We start from the raw sequence: 25,591 nt of genomic DNA on the forward strand, positions 1-25,591 counted from the left end.
TGTTTTAAGATTTATTTATTTCAGAGAGAGAGAGCATGAGCACAAGCAGGGGAGGGGCCGGCAGAAGGAGGGGGAGAAGCAGAAGGACCCTCTCCCTGCTTGTGCTCATGCTCTCTCTCTCTCTCTCAAATAAATAAGGAAATCTTAAAAAAAAGAAAGAAAGGAAGACAAAAATATCTTAAACATTACACGTCTGTTACTTGTCACGAGGGACTTTTTTCATATATTTATTATCCCTTTTCATGTGTTAAAGGAGTGATAATCGTCATGCTGATCTTTTTAAAGATTCGTAAGAGCTGTTAGTAAATTAAGGTTATAAAGCCTTTGTTTCTCATGAAAGTTATAAAAACCTTTTCCTAGTTTGTCTTTAAGCTTTGTTCCAATTTTTTTTTTAAAGATTTTATTTATTCATTTGACAGGCAGAGATCACAAGTAGGCAGACAGGCAGGCAGAGAGAGAGGAGGAAGCAGGCTCCCCGCTGAGCAGAGAGCCCGATGTGGGGGCTCGATCCCAGGACCCTGAGATCGTGACCTGAGCCGAAGGCAGAGGCTTAACCCACTGAGCCACCCAGGCGCCCCTTTGTTCCAATTTTTAATCTGAAACTGAAATGTGTGACTTTCTAACGTAAAACCAGTCCATTTTCAGCTTAAAGGTTTCTTAGCCTGCTGTCCTGTGTTTCCCATCCATGGATTTTATGTTCTAAAATTCACTTATGCTTTAAGAATTTGCTTTTAGAGGGGTGCCTGAGTGGCTCCGTGAGTTAAGCCTTAAGCCTTCGGCTCAGGTCATGGTCTCAGTGTCCTGGGATCCAGGCCCGCGTGGGTCTCTCTGCTCAGCAGGGAGCCCGTTTCCTCCTTTCTCTACCTGCCTCTCTGCCTACTTGTATTCTCTGTCTGTCAAATAAATAAATAAACTCTTTAAAATTTTTTGGTGTTAGGGATGCCTGGGGGGCTCAGTCGGTTAAGTGTCTGCCTTCTGGCTGCTTTTGGCTCGGGTGGTGATCCCAGAATCTCTGGATAGAGTCCTGCCTGGGGCTCCTTGCTGGGCTCTGCCTGCCGCTCCCCCTTGCTGTGCTCTCTCTTTGACAAATAAATAAATAAAATTAAGAAAGAAAGAGAGAATTTGCTTTTAGACTTTACAATCTTGAATCCAGGTAAAACTACTCTGATGTGTGAGCTCGGTGTTTAACCTTGTGTTTGAGCATGGTCCCGGGTTGAGCTGACGATGTACGGCAAACTTCAGTCTCCCACCAATCCCAAAGGCCCCTCATCATTTGGAACAGAGTTACAGTGTCCTCGGTCTGTGCTCTGGCCTCTCATGATCCTTTTAAATTTTTCTTTATGATAAAACTGTCGGAAGGATGCTCACCCAACGCCTCCGTATGGTCACCTCTGGGAGAAGGTGCGAAACCCCTTTTTCTTCTCGTTTCTGTGCGTTTTGACTTAACTTCGATTTTTGTGTACTTTATCTTAAATGTTTGTGATCCCCCTCCCCCTTATTTCGTTTTCATTCACATCTTTTAAAAACTGCTTGGCTGGGCAGTGGATTGCAAGGGCTAATTTGGCTCAAACTTTTCATCTGTGCTCCCCAATCTGCCTCGTGGGGCGGCTTTGAAGAGCCCCCGCCACCGCCTGGCAGGAGAGGCCTCGGAGCTGGGTTTGGGGACACGTGCGGGACGCGGGGTGATGTGGGAGCCTGAACGGGTGGGGCTGGGGTGGGAGTCCGGGTGAAATTGGGGAGGGGCGTGTTCGCCCAGGTCCCGCCCCACACATGGGCGGAGCCTCCCACGGGGCTCGCAGCGCGCGCGGCCAGGCCGGCGTCGGGCTCAGTGCGCAGGCGCGCGTCTTTCCGCCGCGGGGTTTCTTGGGGGTCTTGGGCCTACCCGGGACCTGGGCGGTGGCGGACGTGCGAGGCGGGAGGCGGGTCGCGGAGGTTTTGACCCTGGTCCGCGCGGGGCGTGGGGGGTGGCGGCAGACCCCAGCCCGCTCAGGTCGCCTCTCCCCCTTCCCCCGGCGGGGGCCGTGTCCACCCAGAATGGGGGCGCCTCAGGGGCCTCCGAGCGAACGCGCAGGAAGGGCCGCGTTTTGGGGGCTGGCAGCGCTCGCCGCGGGGTCTCCATCCTCGTAGGTGCCGAAGGGGCCGGTGCGCGGCCGGGAGGACTGAGCGCTGGCTGCCACCGGCCGGGGGTCGCCGAGGTAGGATTGGAACCAGTGCCCTACATGCCGTACATCCGTGACCGAAATGTGTTGCCCGGCTCGCCCGCGGCGGTGTGACTCCCTGGGCTCCTTAGTGTTTCCCTGGGTCGGTGCAGATTGGGGGGCGCGCGGAAGCAGCGGGGCCTCCCCGCTGTGTGCCCAACCCCCGGGCGCGGGGGCCCCCGCGCATCTGTCCTGTCCAGGGTCTGAGAGCGCTTCTCCGCGGCCAGCCCGCCTTTGTCCTCCCACCCCTGCTTAGCGTTCTTTGAGAGGGGCCGTGTGTTCTCTGGGAGACGGGTCTGGGGTCTCTGATGAAGGCTCCAGCTGGAGGGAGTTTCTTCCCTAGGCTCTCCTGGAGCAGAGCAGGTCTACTGAGGCAGGAAGGGGCGGGCTCCGGGAGCAGGAATTCCACCGGGAGGAACCCTCTGCAGAGCTCCGGACCAGAGGCAGAAGAAAGGCAGAAAAAGAGCACAGCGGGCCCCGACTGATTTCACCACCTTCAGGAGCTGTGAGTCACTTTGCAGACAGGAGAAGGGAGCTGGGGCCAAGTGGTGGCAGGGGACGGATTGTGTGAGAAATGTCACCTAGTTGGCTCCACAGCTGGGAAGCTTTTGTTTTCAGCTCTACCGTAAAGAGCACTCTTTCCTCCCTTCATTCTCCACTGATTCTTTCCAGAAGGTGGGCTGCTTTCTAACCGTGACCTGTCACCAGGCCAGGCATCTGGAGATGTGTACTTGTGTCTTCCACGGTCTTTGCACAGCGGATCTTGATCTTACAGGGTCAAGAGTAGTAGTTCAGGAGGGTTTGCCAGGGTTTTCTGTTTCTGTCTCATTTGGTGCAAGAGGGGAAGAGAACCTGAAAGGAGAAATGACTTGTCTAGGATGGTAAGAGGTGAATAGAAGCCAGAGTTCTTGACTCCTGGCTCAGTCCTGTCCACACAATCACATCAAGATAAGTTTCCTCTTAAAAGATGCTTTTGAGGTGTCCCTGAGTGGCTCAGTGGGTTGAGGCCTCTGCCTTTGGCTGGGGTCATGATCCCCGGGTCCTGGGATCGAGCCCCGCATCAGGCTGTCTGCTCAGCGGGGAGCCTGCTTTCTCCTCTCTCTCTGCCTGCCTCTCTGCCTGCTTGTGATCTCTGTCAAGTAAGTAAATAAAATCTTTTTTTAAAAAAAAGATGCTTTTGAGAAACACCAGTTGAATTAGAAGAAACAGTTTCTTAAAATATTTATGTTTAAGGTATGTATCCCTTTTCCCCAAAGCTTGAGGATTCTTGGACTCGGAGTGAATGTTATTGTTAGTAAATCAGATACACTAAATAACCTTTAGGGTTTGCTTTCCCCTGCAACATCAAGGGTGTTTTTTTTTTTTTTGGTTTTTAAAATTTAGTTATTTATTTGTTATTTATTTACTTTATTTGCCAGAGATAGAGTGAGAGAGCGAGAGCAAGAGGGAGAGAGAGGGAGGGGCAGGCAGAGGAAGAAGTTGGCTCCCTGGGACCGTGACCTGAGCCGATGGCAGACACTTAATAAAATGAGCGACCCAGGTGTCCCTGATTTTACATTTATTTAGAAAGAGCACTGGTGCACAAGTGGTGGGGGGAGGGGCGGAGGGAGAGAAAGAGAATCCCAAGCAGTCTCCACACTCAGCATGGAGCCCATGATCACGACCCCAGCCAAACCCGAGTCGGTAGTTCAACCAGCGGAGCCACTCAGGCGCCCTACAAGATCAGTTTAAATGAAGACATTGTATTTCATATTTTGACATGCCAGCATTTGCTCAAATAATTCTGTTTTAAGGGGCACCCTGGGTGGCTCAGTTTGTTGGGCATCTGACTCGATTTCTGCTCAGGTCATGATCTTGGGGTCATGGGATAGAGCCCCTTGTCAGGCTCCGCACACAGCATGGAGTCTGCTTGGCCCTCTCCCTCTGCTCTCCCCCACGCGTGCACACGCACACACTCTCTCACAAAATCCTCCAATAATAAGTTTTGTTTTAAATGTTTCTGTGTTAGTGGGAGGGGGACATAGTTAAAGCAGTAGGAAACAGTGCAGGTTTAACAAGTCAAAGGGGGACGGATGTTACCTTCCTTCTCTTTTCCAGGATCAGAGGTTAGCCAGCTGGTATGTAGGAGTTTGTATGGGAACCGGGGAGCTGCAGGGCCGGCGGGCTATCATTACCCTGGTGGGCTTTCCTCCTCTTAACAGGTGTGCCTTCCCAGCGTTTGACATTTTACCCAGAACAGCAGGAAATGAACAAATCCCAGGTGAGTGGTTTCTTTTCTTTATTCCGTATTTCATTTTTCAGCAGATTTTGTGGTTTTTATAAGTGTCTTCATAGAGTAGAAAAGTCAAAATAGATGAAAAGCTGCTTCTGGGTAAATAAAGAGTGAGTGGTACCTTTGAAACCTGCGGTGGTGGCTGTGAGTCATGTGACTGCTTGATCGTCACAGGTGAGCCTCACGTTTGTCCTTGAGCTTCCTTATCTACATAGGATTTTCAGTGACCACAGAGAGGCCCCGGCCAGTTACTCCTGGGACGAAAGACTTAGTGACCCTGGAGTCTGGCGATGAATCGTCTTTGAAGTTCTTCAGGTGGTGAAGAGCCTTCTGGTCACCCCCTGTTTGCCTGTAATCATTCTCCACTGGAGGTAGAGGTCAGAACTCAGGTTTTATTAGGGACCAAAGTGCTGCTGGACTCTGGAGAGCTTTCTGAACATCCGCTCTGATCTAGGGACAAAACCGTCAGGCTCTCTGGAGGCACGAAAGAAAGGGATAGCTTCTTCTTAACTTCTCAAACAGTTGGATGGCAGATGGTTCAAACTCCGTTTTTGGCAAATGCTTATGCACTATTCGCTCACGTTTCTTTCATTTTGATAAAGTATATATAACAAAATTCATCATTTTAACCATTTAACTGGAAGTGTACAGCTCAGTGGCATGAATTACTTTCGCAATGTTGTACAACCGTTACCTCTATTTTCGTAACTTTCTCGGCTTCCCAGACAAATCTCTGTCATCCTTGGCCAGTAAGGAACTCGCTGTCCCCCCAGCCCCAGTAACCAAATCTCCTTCCTGTCTCTCTGAATTTCCCTATTCTAGGTATTTTATATAAATGGAATCACACAGTCTCTGTCCTTTTGTGTCTGGCTTCTTTCACTTCATGTAGCATTTTCAGGGTTCATGTCGTAGCATGTATCAGAACTTCCTTCCTTGCGGTGTCTGCATAATCTTTCGTTTTACGGATGCTTCACCTTCTGTTCATCCATTTGTGTGTTAATGGACACTTGGGGTTGTTTCCATCTTTTGGCCCGTGAGAATAGTGCTGCTGTGACCATTCAGGTACAAGGATCTGCCTACCCGTTCGCATTTCAATCCACTGGGGTATCCTCACTTCTGCATTACTTGCCTAAATATGTCCTGATAAAACTTGGCAGTAATGGCTCTGCCGTGGACGCCAGCGGATGTTTTCCAGACCTTATTTTACTAGAACGTTCGGCTGCATGTGGCCGTTAACCCACTTTGGCCTTCTAGAAAGGCCTCTTTCTATGGCATTTTGTGACATCGTTCTTCTGGCTTTTTCCCTACTCTGATTTCTTTGTCTCTCCCATGGCATCCTCCTCCTCTTTGGCCCATTCTCACGGCTTTTCCCCAAATTCCCATCCTGCACTCCGTCCTCCTGTTACTCTGCCGGTCCTTTCTGTTTCCTGCCCCCTGTGGTGGTAGTACCAAGTGTTGCCAGAGCCTGGGCTCTCCCCTCACGTCTTGTCCTTCTTCATGCCGGTGCCTGGAGTCTCCTCTGTTTTCCATGTTCCGAAGTTAAAATGATGGTTTGCAGCCTCCCCCAGCCCCCGTCTAATCTTGTCTGCCCATCCCCTGTCGGATGGTGGGCCAGCCGCGGGCCCCAGTTAAAGGAAGCGCTGGAATGGGATTCATCCTGAAGCCTTCCCTCCCTCACCTCATCATGTGTGCATCTCAGTTTTACTACTTTTAAGATGGCAACAGTTTTTTGTTTGTTTGTGTGTTTGTTTTGGTTTTAATGGCAACAGTTCTTAAACCTATCCTTCCTACTGAGTTCTTTCTCCCCTTGCAGAGCTTAATTTTCTCTTCCCTGAACTGTTGGAAGAGCTGCTCGCTTCTTTGTCCCCCAGATTACGTCTGTCCTCCTGAGTAATCAATCTGAAATGTGATTCTGGGGTGCTTGGGTGGTTCAGTTGGCGACTGTCTGACTCTTGGTCTCGGCTCGGGTCATGATCTTGTGGGTTGTGGGATCGAGCCCCATCTCGGGTTCAGTGCTTGGCGGGGAGTCTGCTTGAAGATTTTTTTCCTCTGCCCCTCTCCTCCCTCACATACATGTGTTTTCTCTCTGTTTAAAATAAATTCATAGGGCGTCTGGGTGGCTCAGTGGGTTAAGCCTCTGCCTTTGGCTCGGGTCATGATCCCAGGGTCCTGGGATCGAGCCCCGCATTGGACTCTCTGCTCAGCGGGGAGCCTGCTTCCCTGACTCTCTCTGCCTGCCTCTCTGCCTCCTTGTGATCTCTGTCAAATAAATAAATAAAATCTTTAAAATAAATAAAAATTAAAAAACCAAAAAAAACCCCCAAACAACCCATAGCTCTTTAATCTCAAATGTTATTCAGACGGCGCCCCTGCAATACGGAGAGCAGGGGAGTAGCTTCCTGCCACCTGTAGGGGCAAGGCTAAGCTCCTTAGGAAGTTAAGGCTGTTGGGAGTGTGACCCCTTCCTAGTTCTCTGTTTCATTAAAACTTTTAAAAAATTTTTAATTCTCTCCTTTTTTTAGATTTTATTTATTTATTTGACAGAGAGAGACACAGTGAGAGAGGGAACACAAGCAGGGGGAGTGGGAGAAGGAGGAGCAGACTTCCTGCGGAGCAAGGAGCCCGATGTGGGGCTCGATCCCAGGACCCTGGGATCATGACCAGAGCCAAAGGCAAACGGTTAATGACTGAGCCACCCAGGTGCCCCATAATTTTCATACTCTTTCCACTTTATTCAACATTGGCGTATTGGGTATTTGTTCAATGTGCCAGACAATGAACTGTGTGCCACAGACTCTAATCAAAGCGATGTAGAGACCCGGTCCCTTGTTGAGGGAATTTACAGTTTGGTGGTACTGTGCAAGTAAAACTGTGATGTGATCCCAAACCTGACCTAATTCTCTAAGCATGTGGGTTACTGCCTGCCTGTGCATTTTGTTCGTGTTCCTGCTCTGTGGGGTGACTTGGATCCTTGCTGCATTTCATATTCTGAGTCTCTGAGCTAAATTGGGGATAACTCAGCCGGGAAGCCCTTCTTGTCCTTTTTCTTTGCCCCCCCCCCCCCAGATTAATTGCCTTTCTCCCTTGTATTCCCACAATATCCCGTGCTGTCCCTGTCACTGTACTTTGTCCCTCGTGTGGAGATTACTTGTGTGTGTCCACAGAGCGTTAGCCCTTCAAAGTCCAGACACACATCGTGCTCATCTTTGTACTTTGACTTCCTCACCCTGTGCCTCGCTCCTAGTAGGTGCTTGACACGTATCCATGGCTGACTAGACAAATGGTAGGCTTTGTCTTATTTGGGAACCAAACTCCCCTCTTCCTGGGTAGACCATCTTACCTGAACACCCACCAGGGCCATCCAGGAGAACTGGGGTCTCCTTTCCCTTCTGCGAATACTGTCTCAGATCATGCAAGGTGGAGTGTTGTTGATGTGGCTTTGAGAATTTATTTTTTGCTAGAACAAGGTTAGGCTTACAGCAAAATTGAGTGGAAGATACAGAGATTTCTCATGTGCTGCTGGGCCCCCAACTATAGCCGTCCCCGTTATCGACATTCCTCCCCCGCCCAGAGCGGTGCCTTTGATATAATTGATGAACCTGTGCTGACTCATCAGAATCACTGAGTCCATAGTTTACACTGGGATTCACTCTCGGCACTCACTCTAGGTTTTTGACAAATGTATAACGTGTATCCACCATCACAGTGTCCTAGAGAATATGGTGACTCTTGAACAACATGGGGATTAGGAGTGCCAGTTCCTTGCTCAGAGATTTACATCTAACTTTTTTTTTTAAGTTTTTATTTATTTCACAGACAGAGACATCACAAGCAGGCAGAGAGGCAGGCAGAGAGAGAGGGGGAAGCAGTCTCCCTGCCGAGCAGAGAGCCCGATGCAGGGCTGGATCCCAGGACCCTGAGATCATCACCTGAACTGAAGGCAGAGGCCTTAACCCACTGAGCCACCCACGTGCCCTGTACATCTAATTTTTAACTCCCAAAACTTAACTACTAATAGCCTACTACTAACTAGGAGCCTTACAGATAACACAGCCAGCTGATTGACACATATTTTGTATGTTGTATGCATTATGTACTGTATTCTTATGATATAAATAAGCTGGAGAAAAAAAATCATTAAAAAATCATAAGAGCAAATATATTTATAGTACTGTATTTATAGAAATCTTGAGTATAAGTGGACCCATGCAGTTTAAACCCTTGTTGTTCCAGGGTCAACTGTGTTTTCACTGTGCTTAGAAATCCTCAGTGCTTTCCCTACTTATCCCTTCCTTCTCCCTCCCCTGGCAGCCACTGATAATTTATTTTATTTTTATTTTTTTAAAGATTTTTAAAAATTTATTTGACAGGGGCGCCTGGGTGGCTCAGTGGGTTAAGCCGCTGCCTTCGGCTCGGTCATGATCTCAGGGTCCTGGGATCGAGTCCCACATCGGGCTCTCTGCTCAGCGGAGAGCCTGCTTCCCTTCCTCTCTCTCTGCCTGCCTCTCTTGTGATTTCTCTCTGTCAAATAAAAAAAAAAAAATTTATTTGACAGCGATAGATTACAAGTAGGCAGAGAGGCAGGCAGAGAGAGAGGAGGAAGCAGGTTCCCCGCTGAGCAGGGAGCTGGACGCAGGGCTCGATTCCAGGACCCTGAGATCATGACCTGAGCCGAAGGCAGAGGCTTTAACCCACTGAGCCACCCAGGCGCCCCGACAGCTCCTTTCATTTTAGCCCTGCATAATGTTCCGTTGTCTGGATGGACCACAGTTGATTATGCAGAGTCACGTACTAAAAGACATCTTGGTCGCTGCCAAGTACTGGAAAGTGTAAATGAAGCGGAAATAAATGTCCATGTGCAGGTTTGTGCAGTTTTTGTGCGGACACAGGTTTTTAACTTCATTGAGAAAATGCCATGAAGTGTGATTGCTGGATTGTATGGTAAGAATTTGTTTAGTTTTGTGGCGCCTGGATGGCTCAGCCGCTAAGCGTCTGCCTTTGACTCAGGTCATGATCCCAGGGTCCTGGGATCGAGCCCTGCGTCTGGCTCCCTGCTCAGTGGGAAGCCTGCTTCTCCCTCTCCCACTCCCCCTGCTCGTGTTCCCCTTCTCGCTGTCTCTCTCTCTGTCAAATAAATAAAATCTTAAAAAAAGAATTTGTTTAGTTTTGTAAGAAGCCATCAAACTGGCTTCAACACTGGCTGTACCATTTCGTATCCCACCAGCGCTGAATGGGAGTTCCTGTTGCCTCGCGTCCTGACCAGCATTTGGCATTACCAGTGTTGTGGATTTGGGGCATCGTAATAAGTGTGAAGTGGGTTTTCATTTTAATTTGCATTTCTGTAATTATATTTGATGTGGAGCACCTTGTCATATCCTTATTTGCCATTGGTATATCTTCGGTGAGGTGTCCCTTAAGGTCTTCGGTTGTTTGTTTTCTCAGTGTTGAGGTTTTTTGTTTTTTAAGTTTGTTAGTAATCGCCACGCTGTGAGATCAAGAGTCGCGTGTTCTGACTGAGCCAGCCAGCCACCTCTCTTATTGTTGAGTTTTAAGAGTTCTTTATATATTTTGGGTAACGGTCCTTTATCAGATACGTTTATTGCAAATATTTTCTCTCAGTCTGTGGCTGGCCTTTTCGTTCTCTTGACAGTGTCTTTCACAGAGCAGAGAGTTTTAATTTTAATGAAGTCCTGTTCATCAGTTCTTTCTTCTGTGGAGCATGTCTTTGGAATTGTATATAAAAAAATCCTGGCTAGGGACTCCTGGGTGGCTCAGTCACTTAAGTGACTGCCTTTAGCTCAGGTCATGATCCCAGGTCCTGGAATCGAGTCCAGCGTCAGGCCTGGGCTCAGCGGGAAGCCTGCTTCTCCCTCTGCCCCTGCTCGTGCTCTCTCTCTCTCTCACACGCACACACTCTCTCTCTCAAATGAAGTCTTTTAAAACACCATAATTTCATGTACATTCACCCAGAAACCAGGACACAGGACCCTGGGATCATGACCTGAGCCGAAGGCAGATGCTTAACCGACTGAGCCACCCAGGCGCCCCGAAATTGAAGTTATGTTTTTAATTTCAAATTTCATTTGTTTATTGCTATTATATAGGAAAGAGATTGCTACATGTTAATCTTATATCCTGCAAACTTGCTATAATCACTTAATAGCTTCAGGACTTTTTTTCGTTGTTAATTCTTTTGGATTTTCTACATGGACAATCATGTCATCTACAAAGACAGCTTGTTTCTTCCTTCCCAGTCAGCATAGCTGTTATTTCCTTCTCTGTGTCAGTGTATTAACTAAGACTTCTCGTAGGATGTTGGGGAAGAATGGTGAGAGGGGATATCTTTGCCTTGTTCCTGATGTTAGTGGTGTAGTTTCTAGGTCTTCACCATTAAGTATGACGGTAGCTCTAGGGTTTTTTGTAGATATTCTTTGTCAAGTTGAGGTCATTTCCCTGTATTCCTAGTTTATTGAGAGTTTTTTTTTTCATTTGTCAAATGCTTTTTCTGCATCTATAGATATGATCATGTGATTTTTCTTCTTTAGCTATTGAGGTAATGGTTTATTTTAATTGATTTAGAATAGTGAACCAGCCTCTTGCATATCTGGAAAAAATCCTACTTGGTTGTAATGTATAATTCTTTTTATGCGTTGTTGGTTTCATTTTGCTAAGATTTTGTTGAGGATTTTTGCTTCTGTGTTGATGAAAAATACTGGTCTGTAGTTTTCTTTTCTTGGGAAGTCTGTCTTATTTTGGTATTACGGGAATGATGGCCACATAGAATGAAATAGGAACTGTTCCCTTTGTGTCTGTCTTCTAGAGGAGATTGTAGAGAGGTAGTATAATTTCTTCCTTAAATGTTTGGTAGGATTTTTACCAATGAACCAATCTAAGCCTGGTGCCTTTTGTTTTAGAAGATTATTAATTATTTTATTTGTTCATTTATTTATTTATCTTTAAAGATATTATTTATTTATTTGACAGAGAGATAGAGAGCATAAGCAGGCAGAAGGGGCAGGCAGAGGGAGAGGGAGAAGCAGGCTCCCTGCTGATCAGGGAGTTCGATGTGGGTCTTGATCCCAGGACCTTGGAATCATGACCTGAGCCGAAGGCTTAACTGACTGAGCCACACAGATTCCCCAAGATTATTGACTATTGACTCATGTTCTTTGATAGATATAGATGTAGATTGTGTATTTCTTCTTCTTCTTTTTTTTTAAGATTTTACTTATTTATTTGAGGGGCGCCTGGATGACTCAGTGGGTTGAGCCTCTGCCTTCGGTTCTGGTCTTGATCTCAGGGTCCTGGGATCGAGTCCCATATCGGACTCTCTGCTCAGCAGGGAGCCTGCTTCTCCCACTCTCTCTGCCTGCCTCTCTGCCTACTTGTGATCTCTGTCTGTTGAATAAATAAATAAAATCTAAAAAAAAAAAAGATTTTATTTATTTATTTGAGAGAGAAACTGTGAGAGAGAGCATGAGAGGGGAGAAGGTCAGAGGGAGAAGCAGACTCCCCACAGAGCAGGGAGCCTGATGTGGGACTTGATCCTGGGATTCCAGGATCATGACCTGAGCTGAAGGCAGTTGCTTAACTGACTGAGCCTTCAGGTGCCCTGTGTATTTCTTCTTGCATATTTGACAGGTTGTGTCTTTGACTGGATGAGTCCACTTCCTCTAGGTCATCAAATTTGTGGACATAGAGTTATTCATTATATTCCTCTGTTACTCTTTCGCCACCCTGAGGCTCTGTAGTGATATGTCACCTCTTTCATTTCATATATTCGTAAGTCGCGTCCTCTCTCTTTTCATAGAAAACCTAGCTAGAGGTTTATTGAATTTTTTTTAAAATCTTTTCAAAGAATCAGTTTTTGGTTTCATTGGATTTTTTTTTCTGTTGCTTTCGATTTTACAATTTCTTTTGACGTTTCCATTTGATTTCTACTCTAATTTTTATCATTTCTTTTCATCTTTTTACGTTTAGTTAGTTCTTGTTCTGGTGGTTGATCTTAGGTTTTCCCTCTTCTCTAATATGGGCACTAAGTGCCATGTCTCTCGCTCTACTGCTTTTTTGCATTGTGCACTTTTTTCATCCATGGTGTTATAATTTTTATTCAGTACAAACTATTTTAAATTTTCTTTTGAGATTTCTTCTTTCACCCATGAGTTATTTAGAAAGTATGTTGTTTAATCTTCATATATCTTGGAGTTTTTCAGTTATCTTTCTGTTACTCATTTATAGTTTAATTCCACTGAGGTCTGAGAGCAGAAATTGTATGATTTCTAGTTTCTTTTAGTTTATTAAGATGTGTTTTATGGCCCACAATGTGGTCCCTTGTGGTGAATGTTCTATGTGAATGTAAGAAGAATGTATTCTACTTCTGTTGGACGAAGTAGTCGATCGATATCACTCCAATCCAGTTGATGGATGGTGGTGTTGAGGTCACCTCTGTCCTTGATTGTCCCCTGGCTGGATCTGTCCATTTCTGATAGCGTGATCTTGAAGTCTCCTAACTGTAACCAGGGATTCATCTCTTTCTCCCTGTAGTTCTGTCAGGTTTTGCCTGACAGATTTGACTATCGACCCATGTTCTTTGATAGATATAGACATAGATTGTGTATTTCTTCTTCTTCTTCTTTTTCTTTTTTAAGATTTTATTTATTTATTTGAGAGAGAGTCAGTGAGAGAGAGCATGAGAGGGGAGAAGGTCAGAGGGAGAAGCACATATCTGTTAAGGATTAGTATATCTTTGTGGCGAGTTGACACTTTCTTCATTATGAAAGCCTCTCTCCTATCCTTGATGGCTTTTCTTTGAAGTCTGCTCTGTCTGAAAAGAAGATAGGCCCCTGCTTTCTTTTGATGAGTATTATCATGGTATATCTCTCCAGCCGTGTAGTTTGATGGGTTCATTCTTTAAGGAACAATTTTTTTTCTTGTGGCATAGAAAATTTACCATTTTAATTATTTGAAGGGTAGAGTTCGGTGGTGTTAATACGTTCATAATGTCATGCAGCCATCACCGTCTGTTCCTGTAAGTCTTTTAGAATCTTATAAAACTGAAGCTCTGTGCCAATTGAATAATAACTCTCTATTCCTCCCTTCTTGTCCCGAGCAACCACCATTCGGCTCGGTCTCTATGATATTCTCTTACGCATACTGTCTTAAAGGTTCATCTATATTGTAGCAAGTGTCAGAACGCCCTTCCTTTTCTCTGACCGAATAATACTCCATCTTATGTACATACCACCTTTGCTTCTCTGTCTGTTGATGAGCACTAGGATTGCTTCCACATTTTAGCTATTGTGAGTGATGCTGCTATAAATACGGCAGTACAGATATGCCTTTAAGACCCTGCTTTCAGTTCTTTGGGGTATAGAACCCGAAGTAGAATTACTGGGTCATATGGTAAATCTGTTTTTCACTTTTTAAGAACTGCCATGCCCTTCCGTACTGGTTGTACCATTCCACATCCCCACCAGCTTTTCTCCACGTCCTCTCAAGCATGTGTTTTATAGTAGCTGTCCTAATGGGTGTGAGGCGGTATCTCGTTGTAGTTTTAATTTGCATTTCCCTAGTGATCAGTGATGTTGAGCATGTTCTCATGTGTTTATTGGCCTTTTGTGTGTCTTCTTAGGAAAAATACCCGATCAAGAATTTTGCCCATTTTTGAATTGGATGTTTGTGGTATTTGTGGTGTTGTTGTTGTTGTTTTTAGGAGCCTTCTATATATTCTGGGAATTAATGCCTTATCAGATAGATGAGTTGCAAATATTTTTTCCCATTCTGTGGTTTGCATTTTAGTCTGTTGATAATGTCTTTTGATGCACAAAATTCTTGAATTTCAGAAAGTCCACTTTGGTTTTTTTCCTTTTGTTGCCTGTGCATCAGATCCAAAAAATTAGAGCCGGATCTAGTGTCATGAAGATTTTGCCTTATGTTTTTTCTAAGAGTTTAATAGTTTAAAATAGTATGTTTAGGTCTTTGATCCACCTTAAGTTAATATTTGAATGTGGTGTTAAATAGGAGCCCAGTTTCATTCTTTGCCTGTGGATACCCAATATTCCCAGTGCCATTTGTTGAAAAGACTGTCTTTTTTTTTTTTTAATTTTAATTTTTAAAAAAAAATAAACATATAATGTGTTTTTATCCCTAGGGGTACAGGTCTGTGACTCGCCAGGTTTACACATTTCACAGTACTCATCATAGCACATACCCTCTCCAATGTCCATAACCCCATCACCCTCTCCCGTCCCTACTCCCCCCAGCAACCCTCAGTCTGTTTTTTGAGATTGAGTGTTTTGTGGTTTGTCTCCCTCCCGATCCAATCTTCTTTCATTTTTTCTTTTCCTACCCTCCAAACCCCCCATGTTGCATCTCCACTTCCTCATATCAGGGAGATCATATGATAGTGGTCTTTCTCCAATTGACTCACTTCGCTAAGCATAATACCCTCTATTTCCATCCACGTCGTCACAAATGGCAAGATTTCATTTCTTTTGATGGCTACATAGTATTCCATTGTGTATATATACCACATTCTCTTTATCCATTCATCTGTTGATGGACATCTAGGTTCTTTCATAGTTTGGCTATTGTGGACATTGCTGCCATAAACATTCGGGTGCACGTGCCCCTTCAGATCACTACATTTGTATCTTTAGGATATATACCCAGCAGTGCAATCGCTGGGTCATAGGGTAGCTCTATTTTCAGTTTTTTGAGGAACCTCCATGCTGTTTTCCAGAGTGGTTGCACCAGCTTGCATTCCCACCAGCAGTGTAGGAGGGTTCCCCTTTCTCCGCATCCTCGCCAGCATCTGTCATTTTCTGACTTGTTAATTTTAGCCATTCTGCCTGGTGTGAGGTGGTATCTCATTGTGGTTTTGATTTGTATTTCCCTGATGCCGAGGGATGTGGAGCACTTTTTCATGTGTCTGTGGGCCATCTGGATGTCCTCTTTGCAGAAATGGGAAAGACTGTCTTTTACCCATGGAATGGTCTTGGCACCCTTCCAAATTGGCCGCAAATGTGAGGGTTTAATTCTGGGCTCTCTTCCATTAGTCTGTGTGTCTGTCTATGTACCTGTGCCACACTGTTTTGATTTTTGTGGCTTTGTAGTGAGTTTTGTAACCAGGGAGTATGAGTCCTCCAACTCTTCTTTTTCAAGGTTGTTTTGGGTATTTACTAGGGCAAAGGATCTCCCTTTGAGAGTCCATGTGAATTTTAAGATGAGTTTTTCTATTTCTGTAAAAAACGTCGCTGGGGTTTTGATAGGGATTATATTGATTCTGTAGATCACTGTGGGCAGTGTTGACACCTTCACAATATTAAGTCCTCCAATCCATGAATGTGGGCTGTGTTCCCACCTAGGTATGTCTTTAATTTCTTTAAGCAGTGTTCTGTGGCGTTCGTTGTGCAATTTTTCACATCCTTTGTTAATTCCTAAGTATTTTATCCATTTGGTGCGATTGTAAATGGGATTGTTTTTATAACTTCCTTTTCAGATTGTTGTTCCTGTACAGAAATGCAGCTGCTTCCTGGTGTTGATCTGTATCCTTCCTGCTACTTTGCTGAATTCATTTATTAACTCCAACATTTTTTTGTTTGTTTGTTTGTACTCCTTAGGGTTTTCTACATACCATTTGCAAATAGACAAATTTTACTACTTCTTTGCAATTTGAATGTTTTGTTTCATTTCCTTCCTTCCCCTCCCTCTCTCCCTTCCTTTCTTTCTTCCTTTCCCTTCCTCCCTCTCTGTCTCTCTCTCACAATTGTTCTGGCTATAATTTCCAGTTCTAGATTGAACATAAGTGAGTATCCTTGTCTTTTCCCTGATTTTAGAGGAAAAACTGTCTGCTTCCACCAGTAAGTGCCATGTTTGCTGTGGGTTTTTCATGTATGACTTTTATTTTTTTATTTTTTTATTTTTTTAATATTTTATTTGACAGAGAGAGAGGTCACAAGTAGGCAGAGAGGCCACAAGTAGGCAGAGAGGCAGGCAGAGAGAGAGGGAGAAACAGGTTCCCCACTGAGCAGAGAGCCCGATGCGGGGCTCGATCTCAGGACCCTGAGATCATGACCTGAGCCGAAGGCAGAGGCTTAAACCACTGAGCCACCCAGGCGCCCCCATGTATGACTTTTATTATGTTGAGGTGAGTTCCTGCTACCCCTAGTTTCTTGAGTCTTTTTATCGTGAAGAACGAGTGTTGGATTTTCTCAGACGCTTCTTCCACACCAGTGGTGATGATTGTTTTTCCCCCTCATTCCCTTAATGTGTGGTGTATTGTGTTGGTTGATTTTCATATTTGGAGCCATCCTCACACTCCAGGAATAAACCATACTTGGCCATAGTGGGTAGTCCTTTTTTTGTGCCGCTGAATTTGGTTTGCTAGTATTTTGTTGAGGATTTTTATAGCAGTGTCCATAAGGGATAATGGTCTGTAGGTTTCTCTCAGTGTCTTTTTCTGGCATTGGTATCAGGGTGATGCTGGCCTCACAGAATGAGTTAGGAAGTATTCACTCCCCTTCAATTTTCTGGAAAAGTCTGAGAAAGATTGGTATTATCTCCTCTTTAAAATGTTGGTAGAAGAAATAAATAAATAAATAAAATGTTGGTAGAACGATACAGTGAAGCCATGGGGTCCAGGACTATATTTGTTGGGATATTCATTACTGACCCAGTCTCCTTACTAGTTGCAGTTCTGTTCAGACCATCTGTTTCGTACTGTTTGAGCCTTGACTGGGTTTTGTGTTTCTAGGATTTTCTCTATTACCTCTTGGTTACCCAAATTGTTGGCATGCAGTTGTTCATACTACTCTTTTATAAACCTTTTTATTTCAGCAGAACTGGTAGAAATGTTCCTATTTTCATTTCTGACTTTAGCAATTTGAGTCTTCTCTTTTTTTCCTTAGTCCATTTAGGCAAAAATGTGTTCTGTTCATCTCTTCAAAAAACTGGCTTTTGTTTTCATTTTATCTGTTGTTTTTCTCTCTTGTTTATTTCTGCTCTAATCTTATTATTTCCTTCCAGCAGGTGGGTTTGGGTTTAACTTTCTTGTTTTTCTGGTTCTTTAAGTTGTAAGGTCAGGTTATTGATTTGAGAGTTGTAAGGCTGATTGCTTTCAAGTCCTTTATGGTTCCTCCTTACCCTCAGGCACACCTGCTGCCTGCCGAGGGCCCAGGATGCTTTGGCAGAAAGGAAACAGTAGGTTGTCTACATTTAACTTTTAGCCAGGAAAAAGAAACAAATTAAGCTTATCATTATTGTGTGGATTGGCAGTCTGTATATATTACCGTTAAGAAGTAAATAAATTGGGAGATACTCAAACTTTATTCTTAAGGCGAGGGAGAATTATTCTGGAGACACTGCAGTACAGGAGTGAACCCAGACTTGCTCTGTAGTGTATCCCTGGACACCTTGGCAAATCTCTGTCATCTTACAGCCCTACCCACTGTTCTGTCACACTTCTGGGTGCGTCTCCTGACTCCTTGGCCCTGCTCACGTCACATTAGTGATGACCGCCTGCTTAGTGAAGCCCAACCTGACAATACAAAACAGAACCCTATTTCCTGCCATGACTTAATACTCTCTGTAAATGACTCTAGCACAGCTCGTATGATACCTTATTACAGCGTAAGTGTTCATAAATCTGATTTGTCTCCTTATTAAGACTGAAGCTCCTGGGGCTAAGACTCGGTGGCTCAGTTAGTTGAGCATCTGACGTTTGATTTCGGCTCAGGTCATGATCTCAGGGGCCTGGGCTCGACCTCCCTGTTGGGCTCAGCGTGGAGTCTGCTTCTCTCCTTTGCCCTCTATTCCTTCCCCCAACTCACATGCTCTTTCAAATAAATCTTAAAAAAAAAAAAAAAAGGCTTAGGCTCCTTAAGGGCAGGAAAAAAGAACAGGATTTATTTAGCTTAATATTCCTTAATATTCCTTGCAGAGTAAGACAGTTTCAGAAACACAGTAGGAACTTCAGTTGTGGGGTTTTTTGGTTTTTTTTTTTTTTTTTTGAGTTAATAAGCCAATACTGGGTTTTCTGGGTTTTCCCATCATATTCACTTTATCCACAAAGTAAAAACAAAAGACATTATAGAGTAGGCCCCATATATCCTCTTTTACAGTAAACTTGCAAAGTAAACATGTTAAGACTTGTCTCCCACTTGTCTGTTTATGTCACCCAATGCTGCTCTCTTTGGCTTGAACAGAAATGTGCTGGTCAGGGATCCGTGTCATTCAGGGATGTGACTGTGGACTTTACCCGGGATGAGTGGTTACAACTGACGGGCACACAGAGGACACTGTACCGGGACGTGATGCTGGAGAACTACAGTCACCTGGTCTCAGTGGGTGAGGGTGTTCCCTGTGTCATGTCTCACAGCATGCATTTCCTTTCTTCCTTCGTAGCTGCCAGAGTTTGTGGGCCCCTGAAGGAGTGTTTAATGATACAGCATGTAGGGGCGCCTGGGTGGCTCAGTGGGTCAAAGCCTCTGCCTTCCGCTTAGGTCATGATCCCAGCATCCTGGGATCTGGGATCGAGCCCCGAATCGGGCTCTCTGCTTGGCAGGGAACCTGCTTCCCTTCCTCTCTCTCTGCCTGCCTGCCTCTCTGCCTACTTGTGATCTTTGTCAAATAAATAAAATCTTTAAAAAAAAAAAAAGTGATACTCTGTGTATGAGATGTTCCCATCGGGCACATGCAGTGTTCTTGCCTCCCTAATGCAAGGTGCACACGGGCACCTTTATCATGTGGTTCCTGAAGCTGCACCTTCCTCGTCCTCCAGGGGCCTTATATGGAAGCAGCTGTGACGAGTTTTACCTTGTGTTCCACTTACAGGGTGTCGCCTCACCAAACCAGAGGTGATCTTCAGGCTGGAGCAAGGAGGAGAGCTGTGGCCCTCAGAGGCAGAATTCCCAGACCAGGGTGATCAAGGTGAGTTAGTCATTGTGGAGGAAAGAAGAACCCTACAGAAATCAGGCCCCAGGTGGGTCGGTTCTGTTGGTGTGTGTCTCTGTAATTCAATTTTGGGCCCTCAGACCTTTGGAAGTAGCTAGCAGACCTTCAGTAACCCAAGTCACGCCTGCCTGTCACTTGTAAATGCCGTGTTGCATTCTTCTGCCTGATAGCCAGTATGGAACCCCTGCCTTCTTCGTCTTAGAAGTTTGTCTTTGGTTTCTTTCTCTAGTATTCATCATTCTCCATTTCATGGACTGTTTCCTCTTTATTTTTCCTCTGGCCATCCATGCATCCATCCGTCTGTCCACCCATCTGTCCATCCATCCATCCATCTGCAGATGGTCCTCCTGCATGCCACTCGGGTTCTTGGTGTTGGAGATACGCTGGTGAACTAACGTTGTTCCTGAGCTCTTAGAGCTTATAAGCGAGCAGGAAAAGATAGATGTAAACAAAAAAAAATTACTTATCAAGTGGTGACAAGACCCATGAAGAGAATTAAAGCTAAAAGGAGATCGTGAGGTGTGCTCTTTTAAAAGGTGGTCAGAGAATGCCTTTTTGATGAGGTCCACATTAGAGCGGGATACTGGGGTTTCCAGGGAGAAGGAAGAGCCAGACCACGCTCTTGTGGCAGCTGTTGGTTGGAAGAGCTCTGGGAATGGCAGGGGGCCACCGTGGCTCTAGGGGTGCATCTGAGAGGGACGTTGGTAGGGGCTGACTTCAGAGAGATAGCCAGAGCCCAGATGATGCCTTACAGGACAAGCTAAGGGCTTTAATTCTGCTTTAGGTGAGAGGGACAACTGTTCATGGATTTCCACAAAACAGTGTTTTAAAAGAATTTCTCTGGCTACTGGCCAGAGAAAATCAGAGATGGGCGTGAGGGTGGTTGACGAAAGTAGCAGAGACAGAATGCAGAGCTGCTTCCCCCAGAGCGCCGCCAGAATTACCCACTGATCTGGCAGATTGCAGTTTATTGCTCATGCTGACAGTCTCCGTAGTGCCATGGAGGAAGCTGAACAAAATCAGGTTATTTATAGCATTTGAGGGCATGGTTCCAGGTATATTTTTAACATTGGAACTTGATAACCATTGAGTAAGGACTATAATATACTTTAGGATGTGTGGACACAAGAAGGATTGAAGGGTCCTGGAGAATAAGTTTATTATTTATGGGAATGTTGAACAGTTTGTTTAAAAGGTTGGGGGGGGAAGATTCTGAACTGAACAGTAAAACTGCTTGCAAATTTTAGCTTCCCGGGCAAGTGTCCCAGAGTAGTACAGTCCTGTTCTGAAGACAGAATACTGGTCAGGTTAACCTAGGGAGTGGGCTGTGTGGGTGTGAATGGTTTCAGTTCTCAGCAGAGCGGACTTGCTTGCAGTGGTTCAGGTGAGCAGTGATGGGGGCTTCGAGTTCCGAGCTGGTGCGGGTGAGGAGGCGGGGCTGCAGGGTGTGGAGAAGCAGGTCTGCCACTGAGTCGGAGGTGGCCTTTGAGAGAGGGACAAGGGTAAGGGTTAGGCGTGGGAGGTGTTTACCGATGTGGCAGATTGGGGAGAAGATGTTTGGGGGAAGTTTAAAATTTAACATCTACTAATTCTAAAACCTGAAGTCCTTTAGATTTTAGTTTTATTCTGACCTGCTTTAGTTCTAGACTTGGTAAGCAAATCAGTTCTCAAAAGCAGTCTTCTGCTCTATTACATTTCACCATTTCTTGACCAAAGTTCATTTGCTAGTAGGTTCTTTAGGAATTCATGAGAACAGTACTTCCCTGCATTCTTACAAATACAGACTTGCTGGTCTTACTTCAACTGAGTATCCCTTTGTCTACATATAAAATTATTGGGATTTACTTGTAGTCTGTAAGGATTTTGTAATTCTTTCTCCACTGCTTTTAGCACTGAATTCTATTATGGATGCCTGAAATCAGCTTGATTTTTTTTTCTCTTCTTAAAAATGACGGACTTCGGGTTCTGGGGATGTGATGTGCAGCAGGGTGACTGTGGTTACTAGTACAGTAAGTACTGTGGAGAGTAGATGCTGATTGTTCTAACCACACACAGTTTGCCTGGGTTAACCGAATATGGTGACAGATGTTCTGATTATCTTGATTTTGGTAATCATAGGAAATGTGTTAACATTTTTGAAGTACACTTAATTTTTCTTCTTTATGACCTTACAGACAGAAGCCAGAAAGACCAAGACAAACATCTGTGGCGAGTTTCACTCATCAACAAAAAATCACTGACTAAGAAGAGAGAAAATGTTTTCAGAGAAATACCCTGTCAGGATTTCTCTCATGGAAAACGTCTGGAAAATGTTCCAGAATCAATTATTAGTAATAACAATTATTCAGGTAAGAACTCTGATGAAATTAATGCATTTGGGAAGTTACTCTCTGGTAATAACCAAGGAAATACTCATCCTGGAAAAAAGTCTGGTGAACAGAACCTAGGTGGGAAATCCCCAAGTCATATTGAGGGCTGTACTGAGCAACAGAAAATTCAAACTTTGGGGCCACTTTTTGAAAATAATGAATGTGGAGAAATCTTTCTTAATAAGGCAGCTGTCATTACACCTACGAGGGCTCAAACAGAAGAGCAGTCCTGTGATTCTAAGGAACAAGGGCGAAATACCAGAGATGAGGCAGCCCTTGAAGTCTTTCAGGAAACTCACACAAGGAAGAACCGCTGTGAGGTCAGTGAGTGCCTGAAGTCAACCCTCTTAAAACATCAGAAAGTTAATGTGGAATGTAATGAAAATCAGACTAATTTCAGCAAGAAGTCCCATGACACTCAACCTTCTGAAACTCACACAGGAGAGAAAACGGTTGAATGTAGTCATTGCCAAAAATCTTTTGACCAGGAGGCCCACCTGATTCAGCACCAGAAGACACACACAAGAGAGAAACCCTGTCGAAGTAATACATCTAGAAACACCCTTCAGAAATCACAACTCATGGACCCTCCGCGATCTCAGGCAGGGGAGAAACTCAGTGACTACAGCGAAGCCCCCGTGCCATCAGGCCTTACCGATCAGCAGAGAACACGGTCAGAAGGGAAGCTTTATGTGTGTAACGAGTGCAAGAAGTCTTTCCGTCATAGCTCAGCCCTCAAAGTCCATCAGAGAATTCACACAGGAGAGAAGCCCTATCAATGCACCGAGTGTGGGAAATCCTTCTATGCCAAATCAAACTTGAACCATCATCAGAGGACTCATACAGGGGAGAAGCCCTATGAATGTAAGGAGTGTGGGAAATCCTTCTGTGTGAAATCAAACTTAACTAAACATCAGAAAACACATACAGGAGAGAAACCTTTCAAATGTAATGAATGTGGGAAAACTTTCTTACAGAAGTCACAGTTTGCTGACCATCAGAGAACACACACGGGGGAGAGACCCTATGTATGTAATGAGTGCGGTAAGTCCTTCTACTATAAGTCAACCCTGCATGTACATCAGGGGAAGCATACAGAAGAGAAACCCTTTAAATGCACTGACTGTGGGAAATCCTTCTGCTATAAATCTGCCTTAATTATCCATCAGGTGTCTCACACGGGGAAGAAACCCTATGACTGTAATGAATGTGGGAAAACCTTCTGTGTGAAGTCAAACCTCACTAAACATCAGAAAATTCACACTGGTTTGAAACCTTATGAATGTAATGAGTGTGGCAAAGCCTTCTCTATGAATTCGATCCTAATAGTACACCAGAGAACCCACACGGGGGAGAAACCCTATGGATGCAATGAATGTGAGAAGTCCTTCTATAAAAAATCAGCCCTCACTAAACACCAGAAAACACACACAGGGGAGAAACCACATGAGTGTAACGAATGTGGGAAGGCCTTCCATATGAAATCCACCTTGATCATACACCAGAGAACTCACACTGGAGAGAAACCCTTTAAATGTAATGAATGTGAAAAGTCATTCTATGTGAAGTCACTTCTTAACATTCATCAGAGAAATCACACGGGAAAGAAACCCCATGTATGTAGTGAATGTGGGAAAGCCTTTTCTATGAAGTCCAATCTCACCGATCATCAGAGGACACATTCAGAAGAGAAACCCTATGAATGTAACGAATGTCAGAAGACCTTTCGCCATAAGTCAACTTTAACGGTACACCAGCGAACTCACACAGGGGAGAAACCCTATAAATGTAATGAATGTGGGAAATCCTTCTATATGAAGTCAGCCCTCAGTCAACACCAGAGAATACACACAGGGGAAAAGCCTTATGAATGTAAAGAATGTGGGAAATCCTTCTTCCAGAAGTCACACCTCACAAAACATCAGCGCACACACACAGGGGAGAAACCCTATGAATGTAAGGAATGTAAAAAAACCTTCTTCCAGAAGTCACACCTCATTGAACACCAGAGAACACACACTGGGGAGAAGCCCCATGAATGTAACAAGTGTGGGAAATCTTTCTGTTATAAATCAGCCTTAACCATACATCAGAGAACTCACACAGAAGAGAAACCATATAAATGCAATGAATGTGAGAAATCTTTCTGTATGAAATCACACCTCACTGTACATCAGAGAACTCACACAGGAAAGAACCCCTTTGAATGTAAGGAATGTGGGAAGACTTTTTATGTGAAGTCAAACCTCATTAATCATCAGAGGACTCATACAGGGGAGAAGCCCTATGAATGTAAGCGATGTGGGAAGTCCTTCTGTATGAAGTCGACCCTCACAGTTCATCAGCGCACACACACGGGGGAGAAGCCCTATGAATGTAACGAATGTGGGAAGTCATTCTGCAAGAAGTCGACTCTCACAAAACATCAGGTAATTCACACAAGGGAGATACCCTAAGGTACAGCAAACGTGGAAAGCCCTCCTGCGTGAAGTGGAATTTCATCAACACCAAGAGCTCCCGTGGGAGAGACCTTACTGTAGTAATGTGGAGAACTTTTGGGGAGATTCAGTCTTCAGTTGGCATCGAAAGACACAACATGGGGTGGAGGTTGGTGGGCTCTCTCTGGAACGGATACTGGGAAAGTTTCTGTGTCAGATCTTATGAAATACCAGAGAGCCCGCATGGAGAGAGCCGAGAACGTCCTGTATGTTAGTGTCCACCTATGAATCTGAGAAGGTGTCTCAGAGGAATCGGTCACAAGGCTCAAATCACAAAGAATGCCACAGAAGTATAAAAGCATTTACAGAAGCACAACTTACTGATCTTCAGGTAATTGATACTCGAGTGGAACTGTTATCAGTGTTTTACATGCATGAAAGATTTTGAGGAAAAATAATCAGACTCTGTGTAAGAAAGGAATTAATCTTGAGGGAAAATCTATCAATTTGGGAAATGTGGATACATTTTCTTTGGAAATAATGTAACACTAGAAGTCAGGATTCGGATGTGGTACAAGATTTTGAAGCTGTGGCATAAGATACCTCTGATGCTAACGGTGCTCATTGTGGGATCATGAGGCCTTCGGTGGCACCGCTCACAGCCCCAGATGCGTGAGGTGCACCTGAGGAATTGAGGCTTTGGTATGTTGTACACAGCATACACACGTTATGCACGTTTGGTTTACGTAGCGGGTGTTGAAATAGGTGTCGGTAGGAAGTATCTCCCCATAGATTAATAATTACCATGACAGACTTCTCACACTACAGGCCCCCCGTGTGTTTTTGTATGTTGGTAGTACAGAATGCATTACAGGGGACATGCCTGACAAATTCTGAAATTCTATACCCCAACATACTGTTAAGTGAGGAACACAGAGTACAGTCCACCATATGGCATGCTCCCTTCTGTGTAAGTTTTTTTTTGTTTTTTTTTTTTTTAAAGATTTTATTTATTTATTTGACAGACAGAGATCACAAGTAGGGAGAGAGGCAGGCATAGAGAGAGAGAGAGAGGAGGAAGCAGGCTCCCTGCCAAGCAGAGAGCCCAATGCGGGGCTCGATCCCAGGACCCTAGGATCATGACCTGAGCGAAAGGCAGAGGCTTTAACCCACTGAGCCACCCAGGCGCCCCCCTTCTGTGTAAGTTGAGAGGGAGTAAGATACACACACAATTGCTCAGTTTTGCAAAGAGAAAGGCTAGAAGGATAAACTACAAGCTAAGAAAAATGAATTCCTATGGAGGCAGGAGTGAACAGGGTGGAGTTAGGGATGGAAGTAGGTTTCTTTGGTTACGCCTTTGTA

General features: G+C 44.6%; 1 protein-coding gene across 6 annotated transcripts; it reads left to right on the forward strand.

Annotated features, from left to right (window-relative positions):
- Nucleotides 1-1,877: 1,877 nt before the first annotated feature.
- LOC123933557 (zinc finger protein 658B-like) lies at nucleotides 1,878-25,249 on the forward strand. 6 transcript variants are annotated; one of them, XM_045992858.1, is made up of 7 exons: nucleotides 1,878-2,195; nucleotides 2,542-2,703; nucleotides 4,400-4,458; nucleotides 18,675-18,816; nucleotides 19,303-19,398; nucleotides 21,597-22,835; nucleotides 22,961-23,140. In XM_045992858.1, exons 3-7 carry the CDS (start codon nucleotides 4,444-4,446, stop codon nucleotides 22,987-22,989), a joined length of 1,521 nt encoding a protein of 506 aa, XP_045848814.1. In that variant the 5' UTR covers nucleotides 1,878-2,195; nucleotides 2,542-2,703; nucleotides 4,400-4,443; the 3' UTR covers nucleotides 22,990-23,140. The 6 variants fall into 6 exon arrangements, with proteins under 6 accessions (XP_045848814.1, XP_045848809.1, XP_045848810.1 ...); XM_045992853.1 differs by having other exon boundaries at nucleotides 21,597-25,249; XM_045992854.1 differs by lacking the exon at nucleotides 1,878-2,195 and having other exon boundaries at nucleotides 2,501-2,703; nucleotides 21,597-25,249.
- The last annotated feature ends 342 nt before the right edge of the window (nucleotides 25,250-25,591 follow it).

This window comes from Meles meles, chromosome 21 (assembly GCF_922984935.1).
Source record: "Meles meles chromosome 21, mMelMel3.1 paternal haplotype, whole genome shotgun sequence".
Taxonomy (NCBI): domain Eukaryota; kingdom Metazoa; phylum Chordata; class Mammalia; order Carnivora; family Mustelidae; genus Meles; species Meles meles.

Bases quoted from the DNA above. Each gene is read 5' to 3' on its own strand.
- LOC123933557 (XM_045992853.1), top strand. The intron at 18,817-19,302 runs GTGAGGGTGTTC...TTCCACTTACAG, and splicing joins CAGTCACCTGGTCTCAGTGG to GGTGTCGCCTCACCAAACCA. The intron at 19,399-21,596 runs GTGAGTTAGTCA...ATGACCTTACAG, and splicing joins CCCAGACCAGGGTGATCAAG to ACAGAAGCCAGAAAGACCAA.